Consider the following 17,066-nt stretch of genomic DNA (forward strand, 5'->3'; position numbering starts at 1 on the left):
GACACTGCTCCTCCACCTTTTCTATCAGTGTCTTGCTAATACAGTAAATTTTGGTAAATGTTAACCTCCACCTCTAGCTACAGGAAGGGAGATGGAGCTTTCTGTTTAATCCTCCCACTTCCCCCATAAGGGAAGAGGCTTTTCATTTTTTTACTTGTCTCCAGATGTCTGCTGCAAGGAGGGTGGTGTGAGGAAGAGGTCTTTCTTCATTACTGTGCCACCTGTCAGCAGTCTCTATATTTTAGGTTCTGCTCCTCAGTGAATAGCTCCAGTTCCTGCCTCTGCTGACATTCGTAGCTTTTCCAACCAGCAGCAGCATTAATCGGAAAAGATTCTTGACAGTTTCACCCTCCTGGGTTCTAAAGACAGCCATGAAACTGAACAAGATCTTTTTAATTTAGCTCTGTAGCTGCACCCAAAAGTTTAGCATCACAAGGGTGTGATCACTTTCAACATCAGCACCTGGGAAGCTCCTTGTTTTAGCTCTGTTGATCCCAGAACGAAATCTGTTTTGCACCATGATTTAGTCGATCTGACTGTGTTGTAAACCATCAGGTGCATGCCATGTTGATCTTCTACTTGCTTTATGTACTCCTAATGTGTTTGCAAGAACCAGATTGTTATAGCTGGCAAACTCCAAAAGTCTCAGTCCTCTCTCATTGGTTACCACATTACAGAAAGGGCCACAATAATCTTGCCAATCTGCCTGTGCGTCAGTACCCACTTTAGCATTCCAATCTCCCTGTACAATCAGGATATCTTTCTTGTGTACCTTATTGATGATGTCTTGGAGCTGATTATAAAAACCTTCAATTTGCTCATCGTCATAGTCTGTTGTAGGGGTGTAGCCTTGTACCATTGTGATATTGAACGGTACTGCCTTTAGACGGATGGAAATAAGCCTGCTGGATATTGGGTGGTATCCTAATACTGAATTCTTGATATCCTTATGCACAAGAAATCCTATGCCGTTAACATTGATACACTCTTCACTGTAGTAGAGTACCTGGCCTTCTTCCATTCGTGCCTCTCCAAAGTTCTTCCATCTGACTTCAGAGACTCCTAGGAGGTGCTAGCTGTATTGTTCCTATTCTGTCCCCTGTGGGTTCAGGGACCGAATAGGACCACTGCTTCTCCTGCATGTCATAAGAGGCGACTGAAAGGGAGCTGCCTGGAGAGGGCTGGACTCCGCCAGGTTAGAAATTTCTCCAAGACACAACATGTGATGAGCAAGTCAGCCATGTCCATACCGGATTGGTCGCAGCCGGTGTAGTTTGATTAGGAGGCGAATATTCAATGCAGTGAGTTCTCTGAACCTGGGGATGACATCCAGCTCTGTCTCTTTACACCTGAACTGCAGGCGATCCTGGAAGAAGTCACATAGAGAAGAGGATAGAAGATTAAGAAAGATCCAATAGTTGAATCAGTAGATCTCTTCTGCCTACTGTTTGTGCTGTTCCTCAGTCCACCATCACATCCCCTGTGTACCCTCTCCCAACACCTGACCTCACATCTGCTGTCTCTGGTTTTATTCTTGTCCGGTTATCTCAGGAAATATTCATGTTGTTTCAAACCTCATCCTAGATAAAGTATAAGCTAGGGGCAAAATCTAGTTGGATTTAAAATGTCATTTCTCATTCCAGAACAATTAAACAAAATATTACACAGCAATGTCATGTGTGACCGTATAATACAAATTTGATTTGTAGTCTACCTATTAGATCAGTTGCGCTTGGCATGTATCATGGTAGGTTATCACCAGGGATCCGAGTTTGCCATGATAACCCCCCCAAAATTCTCCAATTAAAAAGAAACATAAAAATCTGTGGTTTTCCACAATTTAAATGAAATGCTGAACTTTAGTGTCCCTAGCCACAATATAGATAGGTATCGATTGAACACAATATTTTATTGATTATATTTACAATTTTTAAGCTGACAGTCCGAGCCCTGCTGCCTGGGGTTGAGAGCCCAAGCCCCACCCATTCTCCTGATTATCCAATCTGGCCCTTACAAAATGTAAAAACTAAAAATTCTCTGTAAAAACACAAATTCCATGTTTTTCTGTGGCAAACAGATTTATAGGATCCCTTGTATCATTAAACTACTAAATACTATAGGTTCAACTCTTTTCTAGCAAATACCTATGAAGAGAGATCAGTTTGAGAAATATCTGAGTTGTATTAACTGTAAGAGGATACTAAGTGTGAGCTTCCTGTTTTTGAAATGGTGACTGTTGGCTGTACTTAGATGTCTGCCTGCACAGAGGAAAATGGTTTGGATTATTTAAGGGCGCTAAATGACTCCTTTTCTCTTTCCACTTACCCATTTCTTGTTTCAGTATCTTAAATTTCTGGAACAACTTTCGGATAAAATGAAGCTGGACAGCGTTGCATCTGAGATTGGGCTCGATATGAGTCTGGATGCGATTCTGGCCCGTGCAGAGCAGTTGGTCAAACTGGAAAGTGATGCAGTGATTGAAAACAAGACTATGGCACACAACCTACAAAGGAAGGTAGGTAAAGGAGGGCTGAGTTCATCTCCTATCTGTGAAAAAGAAGAGCATTATTATTACTATATTTCATTAAAGTAGTTGCCAGAGGCCCCAATTAAAATTGAAGCCGCACTCTGTACAAACATACAAAGATACAGTCTGTCATCCGAAGAGATGATAAACATGTTTGCAACCCAGAGCAACCAAACTGCATAGTAAAACAACAATAAAAAAGTAGGTCAATTGAACACTTCCTAACACCACTACTGTTCTAGCATACCAAAAATATTTAAATGTAGAAGTATCCTTTCGTTGGCACAGTTTGCAAATCACATTCACTGAAGTTAATAAAACTGAACTAGTACTTTAGTAAATACTTGATCTTTTTGGTATTCTAAACTTTCAGACACAGCTATGATGTCATTGATTGAAATCTGTTACATGTGTGTGGTTTGGCTCAAATACTATCAGCCATCCTACTGTGGTTGAGCTCTTCACCCACTGTTAGGCTAACCTGCAGGATAACACGTTTGGTAACTGTAAAAGCAAGCTCAGGTGTTATGCATGATGGTTAAGTATGTAATCCTATAGGATAGGGTTGGTGTTCTACATGTAAGCAGCATAATAGAAGGAGCAGTGGAGGTGGCCAGGAAAGTAGTAAGAGGTGCGGTGTAGGGTGATTAGATAGAGCTGAAGTACCAATGTAGGCCAGGGCAGAGTTGCACGGAGCTCTGCAGGAAACAATGAGAAGGTCAGACTTACAGAAATGTGCTTCAGAAGGACCAAACTTACAATGACAATCCATTCATGTGATTGCTGCTAAAGTTGGATGTATGTTTGTTTTTTGTTTTTTGAAATCCCCTTGTTCTCTTAAAACTAGTTGAAAGCTCAGAAAGAAAAGCTTGAGAGCAAAGAGCTGCATATGAACCTTCTGCGGCAGAAAATATCCCAGCTGGAAGAGGAAAAGCAAGTGCGAACAGCCCTCGCTGTGGAGAGAGATGAGGCCAACCTCACCATCAGAAAGTTACAGAAGAAGGTGGAGAGGTTACAGAAGGAGCTGGGCCTGGCAAGAGACTTGAACACTGATCTCAAAGCCAAACTGTCTGACACCAATGAACTGAAAGTGAGTAACATGGTTACATTTTACCGTTTCTGTTTACCAATGGAGGGAGAAGACTGAATACAATTGGAGCTAATTTTATATTATGAATAGTGTTCCACGTTTTCAGCTTTTTTTGTAAAAAATAATTTCAGGAATTTGTTGGTGTTTTCCCAAACATTAAAACCAGGATGAAATGGGGTTAAAAATAATTAAAAAACAGGGAAAAAAGAAAACCAAAAAAAGTTCATAATATACACATTTTACTACAATAAAATTAAAACTTTTTTTTAATGTACAAAGGTATTTTTTGTCTCTCTGAGCTAATAATTTTTTAAGAAATCCTGGTTTGCGTACACTCACATAATTCTGTCTTGGAGGTAGTCCAAGTTTGAAAATAAGCACTCTGTATTAATAGATCCCAGGACTTGGTGTGCCACTTTGCTGAAGTTGGGGAGTGTCTTGATGACTGTTCCAAAAAGCCAGCACATCCAGTTTCACGTTGTTAGGGTGAGGCATGTTCATGTAAGCAGTAAATTCCCTGTTCAGATTTGAAATTTCATCTTTCGTGGCAAATCATTGAAACATTCTAGCATAACGGTCATAGTCTGCTGCAAAATTCACCTTGAGAGGAAGGGGTACAACACCTGGATGACATTTCAAAAAGAATCTTCAGCACCAAACACTTTGGGGTTCAGATTATGGGCCACAGTCATCTCCCATTTTTCGCTGAGCATTGTGTTTGAAGGTTTGGAATGCTTTTTTGGTTTTCTCATGTTGCGGGGTCGGAAGGATTTCCAGAAGCAGCTGGGTTTTTTCGCTGTATGTTTCTCCTGCTACTTTTATGCTTAATTCAGCTGAGATTTTGGTTGTCAGGATCTGGTAATTTTCTGTATTGGCAATCATGTTGACAGTAGTCAGAGAAAACTCCAATGTTTTGTGTGCGTCACACAGTAATTCCAAGTTTTCAACAATGAACATTACCTTGGTGGGCAGAATCTGGCTGTAATTTTGGTTATTTGCCAGTCTCTTCAGAGTTTCTGCTTTAGAACCAACAAATTCAGTATGATCTAGGAGACACATCAACAGTCCACATGTTATTTACATACCAGGCAGTGAAGTACAAACTCATCCACTGATGTGGCATAACGGGTAGGTAATCGGCAGTCGGCTCTGCATTTCGTCTCGCACTGTGTAAAACAAAGCCTTCAGCTTGTTTGCATGCTTGAAAACGACCCTGAATCCAATGATGCAAGATTTCACCTCTTTCATTTCTTCTGTAGCAATAGCTGCTGACAGTGCAATGTTAATCAGGTTAGCAGGACAGGTAATAGGTAGTATCTCCAGTTACTGGTTGAGTTTAATCTCCCATGCAAATTTAGCCATGTAGGAATCAGAATCTGTGTTAGTTGTGGCCACGTTATCCCAAGTTAGTTGGTACATCTCAAACATGTCAGTTATTGCTGCCTCAACAAAATGGGTGTCAGCAGAGGGGATGAATGTCACATCAGCACAAAAGAATGTGGGTTTATTCGCTTTGAAATTAAAAAACAAAAACAAAAGGCCAAAAATCAGACCACCCAAGGCATGAGGAGACTCATCAAAAATCAGCCTAGACACCACATTTCCATCAATTCATTCCATCCGTTTAGATTCTAAAGCAGTTATTTTCTTTCAGATACTTACAAGTGAGGTTGTCTGCATTAGGAAGGGGTTTTGCTGCTGGACAGTATTGTTGCACAAAGTCAACGATAGGCCCCTTAGCAATTAACAGCAGTTGTCCGGTGAAACAAAGTACGCACAAATTCATTGGCACAATCATACTGCGTCCTCTCACTAGGGCTTTAATGAAAGAAAGCTCCTGATATTGACTGTTTATCCAAAAGCTCGCTTTCTTCTTTAAGCTTCTTGTGTCATTTGTTTTCAACTTACTCCTTTATTTTGTCAGCATGAGCACTGACCTCAGTGCTGCAGTACTTGCAGTGCAATGCATCCTCTTCACTCCCGTCTTTTCTTGAAAATTTCTAAGCACTGATTTTCTTGTTGTTCAGGCGTAGATTTGCATGTTCACCCCAGGTTTACCTTATCTTTATCTGTGGAGGACTGGTTGTTTAAATATCAGTGCTGCGCTAAGCACACACAAAGAAATAGGTGGGCAGCATCTCCTTGTGAACCAATCATAGCACAATTCTAACGTTGTTTGATTTTTCCAACCTCAACCTTGAGTGTGTTCTGTGTTTTATGCTGCAGAACTGCTTCAGTCTTAGAGCTGCAGGACACAACAATCGCTTAAAGCATTAGTGTTTAACAAAAATAAGTTTTTTATTAAAAAAAAAAAATATATATATATATAGAGAGAGAGAGAGAGAGAGAATTGATAAACATGTGTAAATCAGTAAAAATTGAACTCCTATAATTAAAAAACCTGATAAATTATTGGTGAAAATCAGTAAAAACTGAAAACATGGAACACTAACTATGAAGTATAATAACATATGTTAATAGTGAACTACTGAAATCTGTTTATGTGACAAAGAAAGCAGTATAATAAAGTCAAGAGATCTTTGCAATCTGTCATTGACCTCTAAGTATGTACTACATAGCAGCTGTAAATACAATCCAGAAGACTTGGAGTTAGTGTTATGGGATGTGGAATACCCAACATGGCTACAGTTGAACACATTCCAATGTGTGTTGCTTTAATTGTCCTCAGAAAATCTATTCTATCAAACCTGAGAGAAAAAGTTTTGAACTTAAATGAAACACAGTTTTAGCTTTTCACTAGTTCTGAATTTCTTGTGAAAATGTTTGTTGCTTTACAGTAGCAAAAAGCTATCTTCATCTCAACAGAAAAAAATATATTCTAGAATAGCCAACTTTGCTATAGGGTTCTCATAAATGGCAATGTGAAGAACTTAAGAGTCCTCTTATCATTGATCTTGTAGGTCAAAACTCTAGAACAGACTAGAACCATTGAGGAACTAAACAAGTCTCAAGGCAAGCTGGAAAAGATGAAGGAGAAGGCTGAGAAGCAGCTGATCTGTGTCAAATCAGAACTACAGTTTATGGAGCATGAAGCTAAGGAGGATAAAGAAAGGGCCAGGAGTATGCTAGAAGCAGTTACCAGTGAACTGAAAGCGCTTAAAACAACCCTGGCAGAGGTATCAAAAAGAGAAAGGCAGGTAGGTATAAATATGATAGATAATTGGTAGATGCCATTTGGAAAGTGAGAACTTGGTATCGTGTGTGTGTATGTTAGTATTAAGGTTTTACTGACATGAGTTTGGGATGGCTGCATTATTCATGAGTGGCAAAGTCATCACAGTTATGCAACTCATCCCAAAAGAGTGCCAAATAAGACTTTTTGTGTCACTGTATGCCACTAAGTATTCAGTTTATGCCACGTTTTGGAGAAGTTAGATTAAAAAATACTTTAGAACTCCAACTTCTTTATTATTGGTTCAATTTTTCATATTTATCAGCCAGTAAAACCTAATTACTTTGCCATGTATAGGCGACAGATTCATGGAAAATTCAAAAATATTTTGAAAATATATCAAAGGTAACTTTTTTTTCCCCTCCAACAAACCAGGTGTCAGGACTGGGATGTGGGTGGTCTGCCCTAGTGGTAGAGCCTGAGCAATGCTTGGTGGTTAATTTCAGGGATAGGAGTTGGTAGCCGGAGTCCTGGGCCAAAGCTGAAGTCAAGAATCAATCCAAGGACTAGAGCCAGAGCCTAATTGGAGTCAGGGGTCAGAGCCAGAGTCAAAAACCAGGCAGGGGAGTAGGGCTGGGGGAAGACTGAGGCAGGATCAGAACAGGGCAAGAGCAGATTGGAGCAGAACCGGAGCAAGGCCAGAGCCAAGACTGGATACAAGGCAGGAGCAAGGCTGGGAACAAGGCAGGCAAAGGAAAGATGGCAGTTGTGGGTGTAAGCATTGAGCAGCCAGCAAACTGCTGCTTCTGATGAGCTTAAATGCAGATCTTTTTGTCTCCTTTTAGCCAATTAGGTGGGCCAGCCAATCAGTTCTGCAGCAGCTCAGCTGGGCTCATTAACCTTTAACCTTCCTGAATGCTGAACTGGCTAGTACTAGCCTCTGTCGAGGGAACTCAATGCCATAGTTCCTGACAGTAACCCCCTGTCAGGAGCACCTTCTGGGGCCCTTCACCTGGACTTCTTTCAGATGGACCCAATGAAAATCACATACTAATCTTGATTCATGAATGTTCTCTGCCGGTTCCCGTGATTGGTCATCAGGACCATAGTCGTCCTAGTCCACCAAGCAATTAAACTTGCTCGGAGTCAAGAATCTGTCAGACAAAGTACCCTTCTTGTCCAGGGACTGTTATGGGCAGCAGTGGTGGGTTGGATTGACCAAAGAAGGGGTTATTTAGGTTATGTAAGGTTTTAAGAGAGAGACTTGGAACACTGGATAGGTCTTCATTGACTGTGGTCATTGAAGCTTGAGTGTCACCAGGTTGATCTGCTCAAGAATGTCGAATGGGCCTAAGTATTTGTGAGCCAACTTAGCTGATGGTTGGGTTGATTTCAGATTCTGAGATGATATAAAGACCCTGTCCCTGATACTAAAGTTTGGTGCATCCTGACAGCTGTTATTGTCATAATGCTTGTAGGTTACTTTGGTGGCTTCCAGATGTTCAAAAAGTTCTTGTTGCAGGTGATGCAGTTGGGTGACCAGGGAGTCTGTGGTCAATGCTGCATGAAAGCAGGGATGGAAGCTGCAATTGGCATAGAATGGGCTCTGTCAGGAGGAAGCCTGGATCGAACTGTTGTAGGCCAACTCTGCATAAGGCAGCAGGGAGACCCTATTATGCTGGTCATAATTCAGGAAGCACTAGATGTACTGCTCTAAGATCTGGTTTGGTCTGTCCATTGGTGTGATCTGTGGGTGGTATGCTGATGAGGTAAGGAGTTCTATCAGGAATTTAAAACCTTGTGCCAGAAGCAGTAGACAAATTGTGGGCCTTGATCTGACATGGTGTCAGTCTGTAGTCTGTGGAGCCAGAAAACGTGCTCTAGAAAGAGGCAGGCAGTTTCTGGGTAGTAGAGACTGTGTGAGAATGGACAAAGTGTGCCACCATAGTGAAGAGGTCAACTGCAACTAACACTACTGTACAACTGTGGGAGCAGTGTAAATGTACAGTGAAGTCCAGGGCCATGATGGACCAGCGCTGAGGTGGGTGGGTAGTGGCTGGACAGAGTGACTTCCAGCAAGGGTTCGTGGCTGGTGTAACTGGTTGCTCCAGGAATTAGCTCTGTCCATCAGCAGGGCATCCTCCTGTTGTGGTGTCTCACTCTCTCCATCGCTGCTTCTCCACCGTCTCCGCTGTCTGTGAGGACCCAGGTTGCTCCTGGACCACGGTATCCTTTTCAGGGCATGGCCCTCTGGCTGTGCCCCAACTCCATTGTCTCCCCCATTCTCGGGGAGTCTACCTCCCCAGCTTCTCCTGCTGCTGGGCCCGCAGGATGTCTCACTCCTGCCGCAGGCTCTCCACTGAGAGGAGCAACCTGTTTCCCTCTTCCAGGGTCTGGGTTCCCACTGTATCCTGTCTGGCTCCCGTGTGGGTTCCCCCCTTTGTTTGGGTCTCCACTGTGGCCTGTCTTGCCCCGCGTGGATTCCCTTATTTATCTGGGGCCCCTCTGCCCCAGACAGTCTCCCTTCTAGGGCCTTGGTCCTCACCACCCCCTCCTTCAGGGCAGTCTCAGATTGAGACTGATCCTCTGGCCTCCCCTTCCTTCTCTGGGGGCAGTGCCATCTTAAATGTCCCTCATTGTGGCAAAGGAAGTACCTCCTGTGCCTTCCTTTGGCCACAGCCCTCCCACAGTTTGTTTCGGGCTTAGCCCTTCCCTCGGGGTTAGCCTAGGCCCTGCGAGTCCCATGGGGCACTCCCTCTTCATGTGCCCAGGCTCCCCACAGGCCCAACAAGTTCAGGGCCCCCCTGTTTACTGCACAAGCAGCGCTTTCCCAGTTCCCTCTTTTTCTGGGTGGGGCCTCTGTGCTCCATCCTGGTAGGAGCATTCCCATTTGTAGTGTCCCTTTCACCCACAGGCATAACAGCCTCCAGCCCCAGGTGCCTGGCCCCCAGTGAGGTCCATGTGCCCTCCCACACAGCAGCTGGAACAGTCCCCATTGCTGCTTGGTGAGCCGGGCCACACAGGCCCTCCAATAATGGTCCACCCCCATTTCTCCACCCTTAGTGTATTTAATCTCTGCAGGAAGCAATAGTCCCACCGTCCTCACTCTCCCCCTTGCAGCAGGGGGGGAACTGGGTGCCCGCATTTTCCACCATGTGTAACGGGTTGTGCTCACCACCATGGCACTTCCTGCTGGTTGCTCCAGGAATTAGCTCTGTCCTTTAGCAAGGCGCCCTCCTCTTGTGGTGTCTCACTCTCTGTCACTGCTTCTCCACCGTCTCCGCTGTCTGTGGGGACCTGTGTTGCTCCCGGACTGCGGCGTCCGCTTCATGGCACGGCCCTCTGGCTCTGCCCCAACTCCATTGTCTCCCTCCTTCCAGAGGAGCTGGCAGTCCTTCGCCCGTCTTCTCACCACAGTGGTGAACTCCAGCCCCTAGTCCAGCCCCTCGCTCAGGGACAAACTGTAGTCTTTCGGCTGGCCACTTCCCTCAGCGGTCTCTGTAATTTTATTCTTACAAAGTGTGTTATTTTAGTTTTTTGACTGGTCTATGCATTTCATAATTTTTATTTCTCTCTTATGTTTACATTTAATTTTTTGAGTAGTGAGTTCTAAAATGCCTAACCTGTTCCGGCTGGAGAAATTATCCCTATGATAACTTTAAAAAAAAATTATATCTAGGTTTTTTGTTTCTACTGATGGCGCACATCTGCACATTACCTCGATATTGGTGCACATAACAAAAGCATTCTGCACATGGATGGAAAAAATTAGAGGGAACATTGCCAGTGAGTGTTGAGTTGTGACATAATTTCAGAACTTCGAGCCTAGGCTGGCCATCTGGGACATAAATAAGTTCCCTGTGGTAGAGGATCCCATTCTGTAGTCAGAAACCTGAGCTGAGCTGGGCATCTGGCGAAGCTGTGTGGTGAAAAGGTTGTGAGGCAGCAGTGACCGAATGATGGAGATTAGTTTTCTGTCCACAGTCCCCATTGACAAATTTAGATGGCTTGAGAACTGCCAAAAAGGTTCCATGCATGAGTAGACATAATCCTCCTTGTGGATAAGACATCCGCCTTTCTGTTTCTTGTACCTGGGTGGTACATTACAACAAACTCAAATTGGGAAAAGAAAAGTGACCAGCAGATCTGACACTGATTTAAATTACTGGCTCTGTGGAGTTATTCTTAAATTTTTTTTGTGGTCTGTGAGAACTGGAACTGGGCTCCTTCTAGGAGGTGCTGCCATTCTTCAAAAGCTGCCTTAATCACTCTCCCAAGGGTTAATTTTCAGGAATAAAAGGTGCACAGGTGGAAATGGTTATAGGTTATAGGGACCTGTTTGTTGAGATAACATATCTCCCATGGTGAATTTCTATGCAGCAGCCTCCACAATGAAGAGCTTGGGTGGGATCTCGATGGACAAGGATGGCTGCCATGGTGAATGTCTTTTCAGCTAGTCAAAGGTTCACTGTGCCTCAGGTAACTAGACGGAGTTTGTTATAAGAGGCAAGGGGTACCTGTTTGAATGGTAACCTTATTTGAGGCACAATAGTCCTTGCAGAGGCTCAGTGAGCCATCCTTTTGGCCATGAGAAAAAAATGGTGCCCGTACTGGGGACATATATGGGCAGATGAACCCCTTTTCCAGGTCCTCTTGGAGCATTTGCAGCTCGGGCTCTGAGAGGGAGTAAATACGTCCAGAAGGAGGTCAATGGGACAGTCATAGCGACATGAAACTGGAAGGTATCAGCTTTCCTCTTGTTGAAGACATCTGCAAGGTCCTGGATCTTCACTGGAATTGTCAAGGTGAGTGTTGACTGAGTGTCCATTGGACTTATCCCTTCTGTTCTGGGATACACAGAGGGGTAGGGCTTCCCCAGGATTGAACTGCAGATAGCCTCTGGTTTGGGACCAGGTTCAGGGAGAGAGGACCATTGCAATGTGATAAGTAGAAATGAACCGTGCCCATTCTCCAGAAGATATGTGGATCATGAGTAATAAGCCAGGTAATACCAAGGATGACCAGAAAATACAGGGAAAGAACCAGACCAAAGGAAGAGTTTTGCGATGGCCCTGAAGGCTTGTGAGTTCTAAGGGTGCAGTATCATGCGTGATGGGACCTGATGAGAGGAGTGATCTGTCAATGGATTCTCTTAGATCAGCTAAGGCCTTATGAGTTGGGATTCACTGCACTCAAATGAAGACCAAGTCCATAAAACTACTGGGGATGCCAGAGTCGATCAGTGCCTTCAAGCTGGCCTCAGATGTGACAGAATGCCGTGGACTGAGCAGAAACTGAGTTGGGCTCTGATTAGGTACGGTGGACAGATGTGGGGAGTGGAACTTGGCATTTCCTGATGAAGATGCAGAACAGGCCTTTGTGGGACAAGTCGAGGCTAAGTGCCCAGATTCCTCACAGTAGAGACCGACACCTGATGCCTAATGTCAGGCCTTCTCCGCTTCGGAGTGGGTCTGGGCCACATCAGCCTGCATGAGTTCAGGCTGTAGGGTGGGTGCTGGGTGTTGACTAGCTGGAGCTGTTAAGTTGGGTGTGGGCTGAGAAGCCATTCTTCTTTCTTGATGGCGTTCTGATAAGCGATTGATAATCTCGATGGACAGGTTGATAAATGAGCCCGGGCAAGCTGGGGGTTCTAGTCACACCAGCTCATCCTTGATTTCATTCTTTAGACCAAGCCAGAAGTGGTAGCACCTTGTTTCATTTTGTGTCACCAGGCACTGAAAATCTTCAGCATAGTTAGCAACTGGCCAGCATCCCTGCATGGGGATCTGGGAGTTGGATTCTGTTATGTGCTTGTGATTTGGATGGTTGAAGATCACCGACATGGCTTGGGCAAACTCCTTGAACTGACTCAATTAGGGGACTGGATTTCTCAGGCAGTGGGGAAGCTCGGACCAATGGTTCCCTGGATAGCAGTCTAAGAAGTCCCACCCTGGTTCAGATGGTGGAAAACAACTGTAGGTACAGCAGGAACAAGAGGTGGCACTGATTTAAGAACTGACGAAATTTTCTGTGGTCACCATCAACTCCAGTAAGGAGACATTGGCTTTAGAGGGGCCCATCCCAAAAGCTGAACAAAGTCCTCTCTTTTTGGGGTGGGGGGTTGCTCAAACTGTCAGGATCAGGATCTGGGCAGTCTGACCTAGTTGTTAGAGCTGGAGACAGGAGTCACAGGGCAAAGCTGGAGTTAGGAACCAGGAATCAAGCCAGAGATCATCACCAGAGCCAGAAGTCACAGCCAGAGTCAGAAGCCAGGCAAAAAAGTAGGGCTGGGGCAGACTGGAGAGGACAGGAACAAGGCTGGAAACAAGGCAGGCCAGGATGATCACAGCTGCGGTTGTAAGTGTTGAGCAGCCAGTGATCTGCTGCTGAGTGTAAATGCAGACCTGTTGGTTCCTTTCAGCCAATTTGGTCCAGCCAGCCAATCAGACAATTCTTCCACAGCCCTGCTTGGCTCATTTAAGCTATCATCTGAAGATCCAGAATGAGAGTGTAGAGGTCATTGGAAGGTGCAAAATTAAAGCCACCAACTGCATTGTTGCATATCACATGTGTGCATCTATTGCTACTACATATTGCTTGTGTTTGATTATTACAGGTGGGGCAATTATTGAGGTTTCCCAACACTTTCCATTATAAGACCATTTTGAGTTGCCTATTACATTGCCAACCTTTAACCATCTGGGCTGAAATTTATGGGAAATTTTCAGCTAAAACAGTTCACCCATTTCCAGGAACAAAGCTAGGTAAAATGATTGTTTTGGTCATGTTTTCAAAAAGGAATCCCGGCAACAGTTTCTTTGAAAAGCTGTAATGCCCCCATGCTTTGAAACAGGGACTTGAAATTTAGCAAGGAGTTGTCCTTTATGTTAAGGAACAAGACTTTTGCTGTCTCTGCCAAATCTGGGCAGATTTTCATGAAGGGTTACATGTTTGAAAAAATCTCAATTCACACATGCTCAGTAGAGAATTCTTAGATTTTAGCAACTTAAAAATCACGGAAGATTCCATCTGCACTGAGCACGTTGGAGCTGCTGACGGCTGCCTCTGTGACTGACTGGGCTGCACATGCACCATCCCCACAGAGTGACTGAGCATGCTCCAGCCCAGACTGGACTTTTTCTGTAATAGCTGCTCTCAGTTGCTCTGGGCCAGGCACTGGAACTATGAGCCTGTCTCTCCTGTGCTCCCAGTGACCCTCCTCCTACTGCTGGGCCACCCATACAGTGTGGAGGAGGAAGCCGTCTGATTTGAATACATAGGGGACAAACATCAGACTTGGGGGGAGGGAGAAAAGAGTAGATTGCGACAAGGAGCCTGGTTGGACTGCGGGAGGAGGGAGAGAAAACTGGGACTGATGTTGGAAACTGGGAGCTTGGGACTAGATCCAGTGAGGGAAATGGCTAGGTGATTGGGAGCCAGTTGGCTGGGGGTAGGGAATACTGACAGTGGACAAGGAGCTGGGGGGGGGGAGGGCAGGGAAAGAGGAGACTGAGACTGGTTGGACAAGGAGGCTGGGCCTAAGAACCAGTGTGGAGGGAACAGAGGCTGCAGCATAGTTAGGGCACAAATATATCTGCAGGTATTATAATAATAATAAAATAAATATCGAAGGAAGTCGTTCATTTATAGAGAAAAATATTGCTTGAACTGGAAACAGAGGCCAAAGCTTGAGGGTGTGGGAGAGTGCTGAGATAATATTATGTATAAGTAAGGCTGCGTGTCTGTCATGGAGGTCATGGATTCTGTGACCTCCATGACTTCTGCAGTGGCCAGCAGCAGCAGCAGCAGTCTGTGTGTGTGGGAGGGGGCTCAGGGTTGGGAGTTGGGGCAAAGGGGTGGTGCCTACCTTGGGGTGGGGGGCTCCCTGTCCTATCAGCATGTCCCTGCAGCTCCTAAGTGGAGGGGCCAGGGAGCAACATGTGCTGCGTGCACCCGCAGGCACCACCCCTGCAGCTCCTATTGGCTGTGGTTCCCGGCCAGGGGGAGCTGCGGAGCTGGCTCTTGTGGCGGGAGCAGCACACTGAGCCCCTCTGGCCGCCCCTCCCCCTAGGAGCTGCAGGGACACGCAGAACTGGGTAGGGAGCCTCCAACCCCCCCAGCACCAAAGGGGGTCCCGAGCCATGCACCGCTGCCCAGCCCCCCCACCCCCAGCACCTGTAATCTCTTAGATCTCTGTATTTGCACTATGAAAAGAAAAATATATCCATTTTAGCTGTCATTACTGCATATTCAAGAATAATACTTGCATTTTGTTAAATCTAATATCATCTGTCTTAATAAGATCGGTCTAAAGGGCATTCAAAGCAATTGTTGAGATCCCTACATGGCCTTTATACACAATCAACCACAAAGAAAATCCCAAATATATTTTATTTTGATATTGATTCAGCTCAAGCACTGAAATGCAATATTTTAATGTTTGATAGGAATGTAAATGTCACCGTACTTGGTTCAGTTTTTGGTCTGTGTGTGGTAAGATTCTCTCTGTTATCCATGGCTGAAGACCCTTTTCAACTTTCTTCTTGGGCTGAGGGTAAAGAAAATGTAATGTGAATTTATTTATTTCTGCATCAGAAATATTGAGTATATAGAGATTATTATTCTCTAATTATTAGTGAAAATTGTTACTGGATGAAGTGAAATTTAGGACTGTGCATATATGTGATAAGTTTGAAATAATAGAATCATACAATCATAGGGTTAGAGGGGACCGCAAATGTCAACTAGTCTAAACCCCTGCCAGGTTTTGTTGTGTCTGAAGAAACCCTTAAATGGAAGTTCATACGGTACGTAATACTAGTCTGTTTGTGATATTTCAGCAGAACAGCCTTGCTTTTATTTTCCATGTTGCATTGTTTTCAAAGGAGGATGCCGGAAAGATGCGGATGCTCTTATAACAGCAGCTGCTGCCATGTTTTAGGCCCTTGAGTGTCCTCTATGGGGCATAGTGACATCAAGCTTGCTACAAAGCGGCAGATCTGTAGAACCAGTGTAACGGGGTTGGCACCTCTCGCGAGTGCCCCCTTCTTATTGGTCGTGTCTGCATTCTTTAGGTCTGGAGACCCCTTTAATTGGTTCTCAGGAGGGTTTTCAGTGACTCAGCTGAGTCACGCTGTCTGCACATTAGCCAGCACAAACCCCTTCTGGGGTATACAGTCCACAGGGCCTATCTCAGTACCCCTCTGATGGTGTCTCTCTGTAGCCCTCCTTGGGCTTTAGTCTTTAAGTGTTCCAGCCCTGGTATGAGGTTGTATCCTCAGGGCTTCCTTCCTGGAGACGCTATCTTTCTGTAGCCCACCTCAGGCTCAGTACTTACTCAATCCCTAGCAGCCAGCCAGGAGCTTCTTGCTCCCCCAGTCCTTGCCAGCAGACTTAAGTGTCTGTAGTCCTGCTGCTCTTCCAGGCTGCAAGGCCTGCTGTCCATTCTTCTGCTTCATGCAGCAACTAACTACTTCTCTGTTCTGCATCTCCTTTTATATGGCCCTCCTGGGCCCTGATTGGCTGCTTCCCCTGCAGCTACTCTAGCCTGCTTGGAGGACCTCTCCACTTCTCCTTTCCTGGGATGGGTGTGGCAGAACCCTGAAGCCTCCAGCAGGGGGCCTTTGGGCCTAGTCCACCCCATCACAACAAGTTATACTAAGTCTCTTGTATGTAAGTGAAATGTGGGCACTGAGGAAAGCTGAAGAACACCAGATTGACATTTTTGATTCTTGTGATCTCCACCAGCAGTTCCATATCAAGTGGCATGGCAAAATCAGAAATGAGGATATTCAAAGCCAAATCCACCAATCCCTCCATCAGCATCAGTTCAGTTTTGGCAGCTTTCTTAGTATGGACATATAAGAATGGAAAACCAATGAATTCTGAAGTGTGTACCAAGGACTGTGGCTACATGGCCAGAGATCATGTGGCCACCAAAAGCTTTGGTGACACAACAGGATTGCCAGTGATGGACATATTCTGAATATACAGCCAGACCACTCAAACTCCTTGCCAGAGATAAACCCAGGTGGTGCTTGATTTGCCACAAAGCCATGTCCCTTGGAGATTTGTCATGATGATGATGATTGTTTGCAAAGTTGAAGCAGAATTTTCATTGTTTTTTTTTCTAGTCACTAAATATTTTAGTAGCAAATTTTAATAAATATTCATGAAACACATACAGCAGTGCATCAAATTAGGAGCACAAATGCGTAGTTCTGCTCCAGGCAAGACATACTGTAGCATTAAGGAAATATTTCAGTATATATTTGCACTGCTTCTTATGTTGCTTTTGTTTGACCTGTCACTTTGTT

General features: G+C 44.8%; 1 protein-coding gene across 7 annotated transcripts in view; it reads left to right on the forward strand.

Annotated features, from left to right (window-relative positions):
• CCDC170 (coiled-coil domain containing 170) overlaps window positions 1-17,066 on the forward strand; it is a 67,180-nt gene that overhangs the window by 43,970 nt on the left and 6,144 nt on the right. For all 7 annotated transcript variants that reach the window (XR_006173992.2, XM_005301398.4, XM_042848253.2 and 4 more), the window contains 3 exons: window positions 2,342-2,515; window positions 3,375-3,617; window positions 6,539-6,775. Coding sequence is in view for 6 of the 7 variants with exons in the window: in XM_005301398.4 (XP_005301455.2) it covers window positions 2,342-2,515; window positions 3,375-3,617; window positions 6,539-6,775 (654 nt within the window). In the remaining variant the exon portion in view is untranslated. The remainder of the gene's footprint in view (window positions 1-2,341; window positions 2,516-3,374; window positions 3,618-6,538; window positions 6,776-17,066) is intronic.

The sequence above is a fragment of the Chrysemys picta genome, chromosome 3 (genome assembly GCF_011386835.1).
Source record: "Chrysemys picta bellii isolate R12L10 chromosome 3, ASM1138683v2, whole genome shotgun sequence".
NCBI classification, from domain to species: Eukaryota; Metazoa; Chordata; order Testudines; family Emydidae; genus Chrysemys; species Chrysemys picta.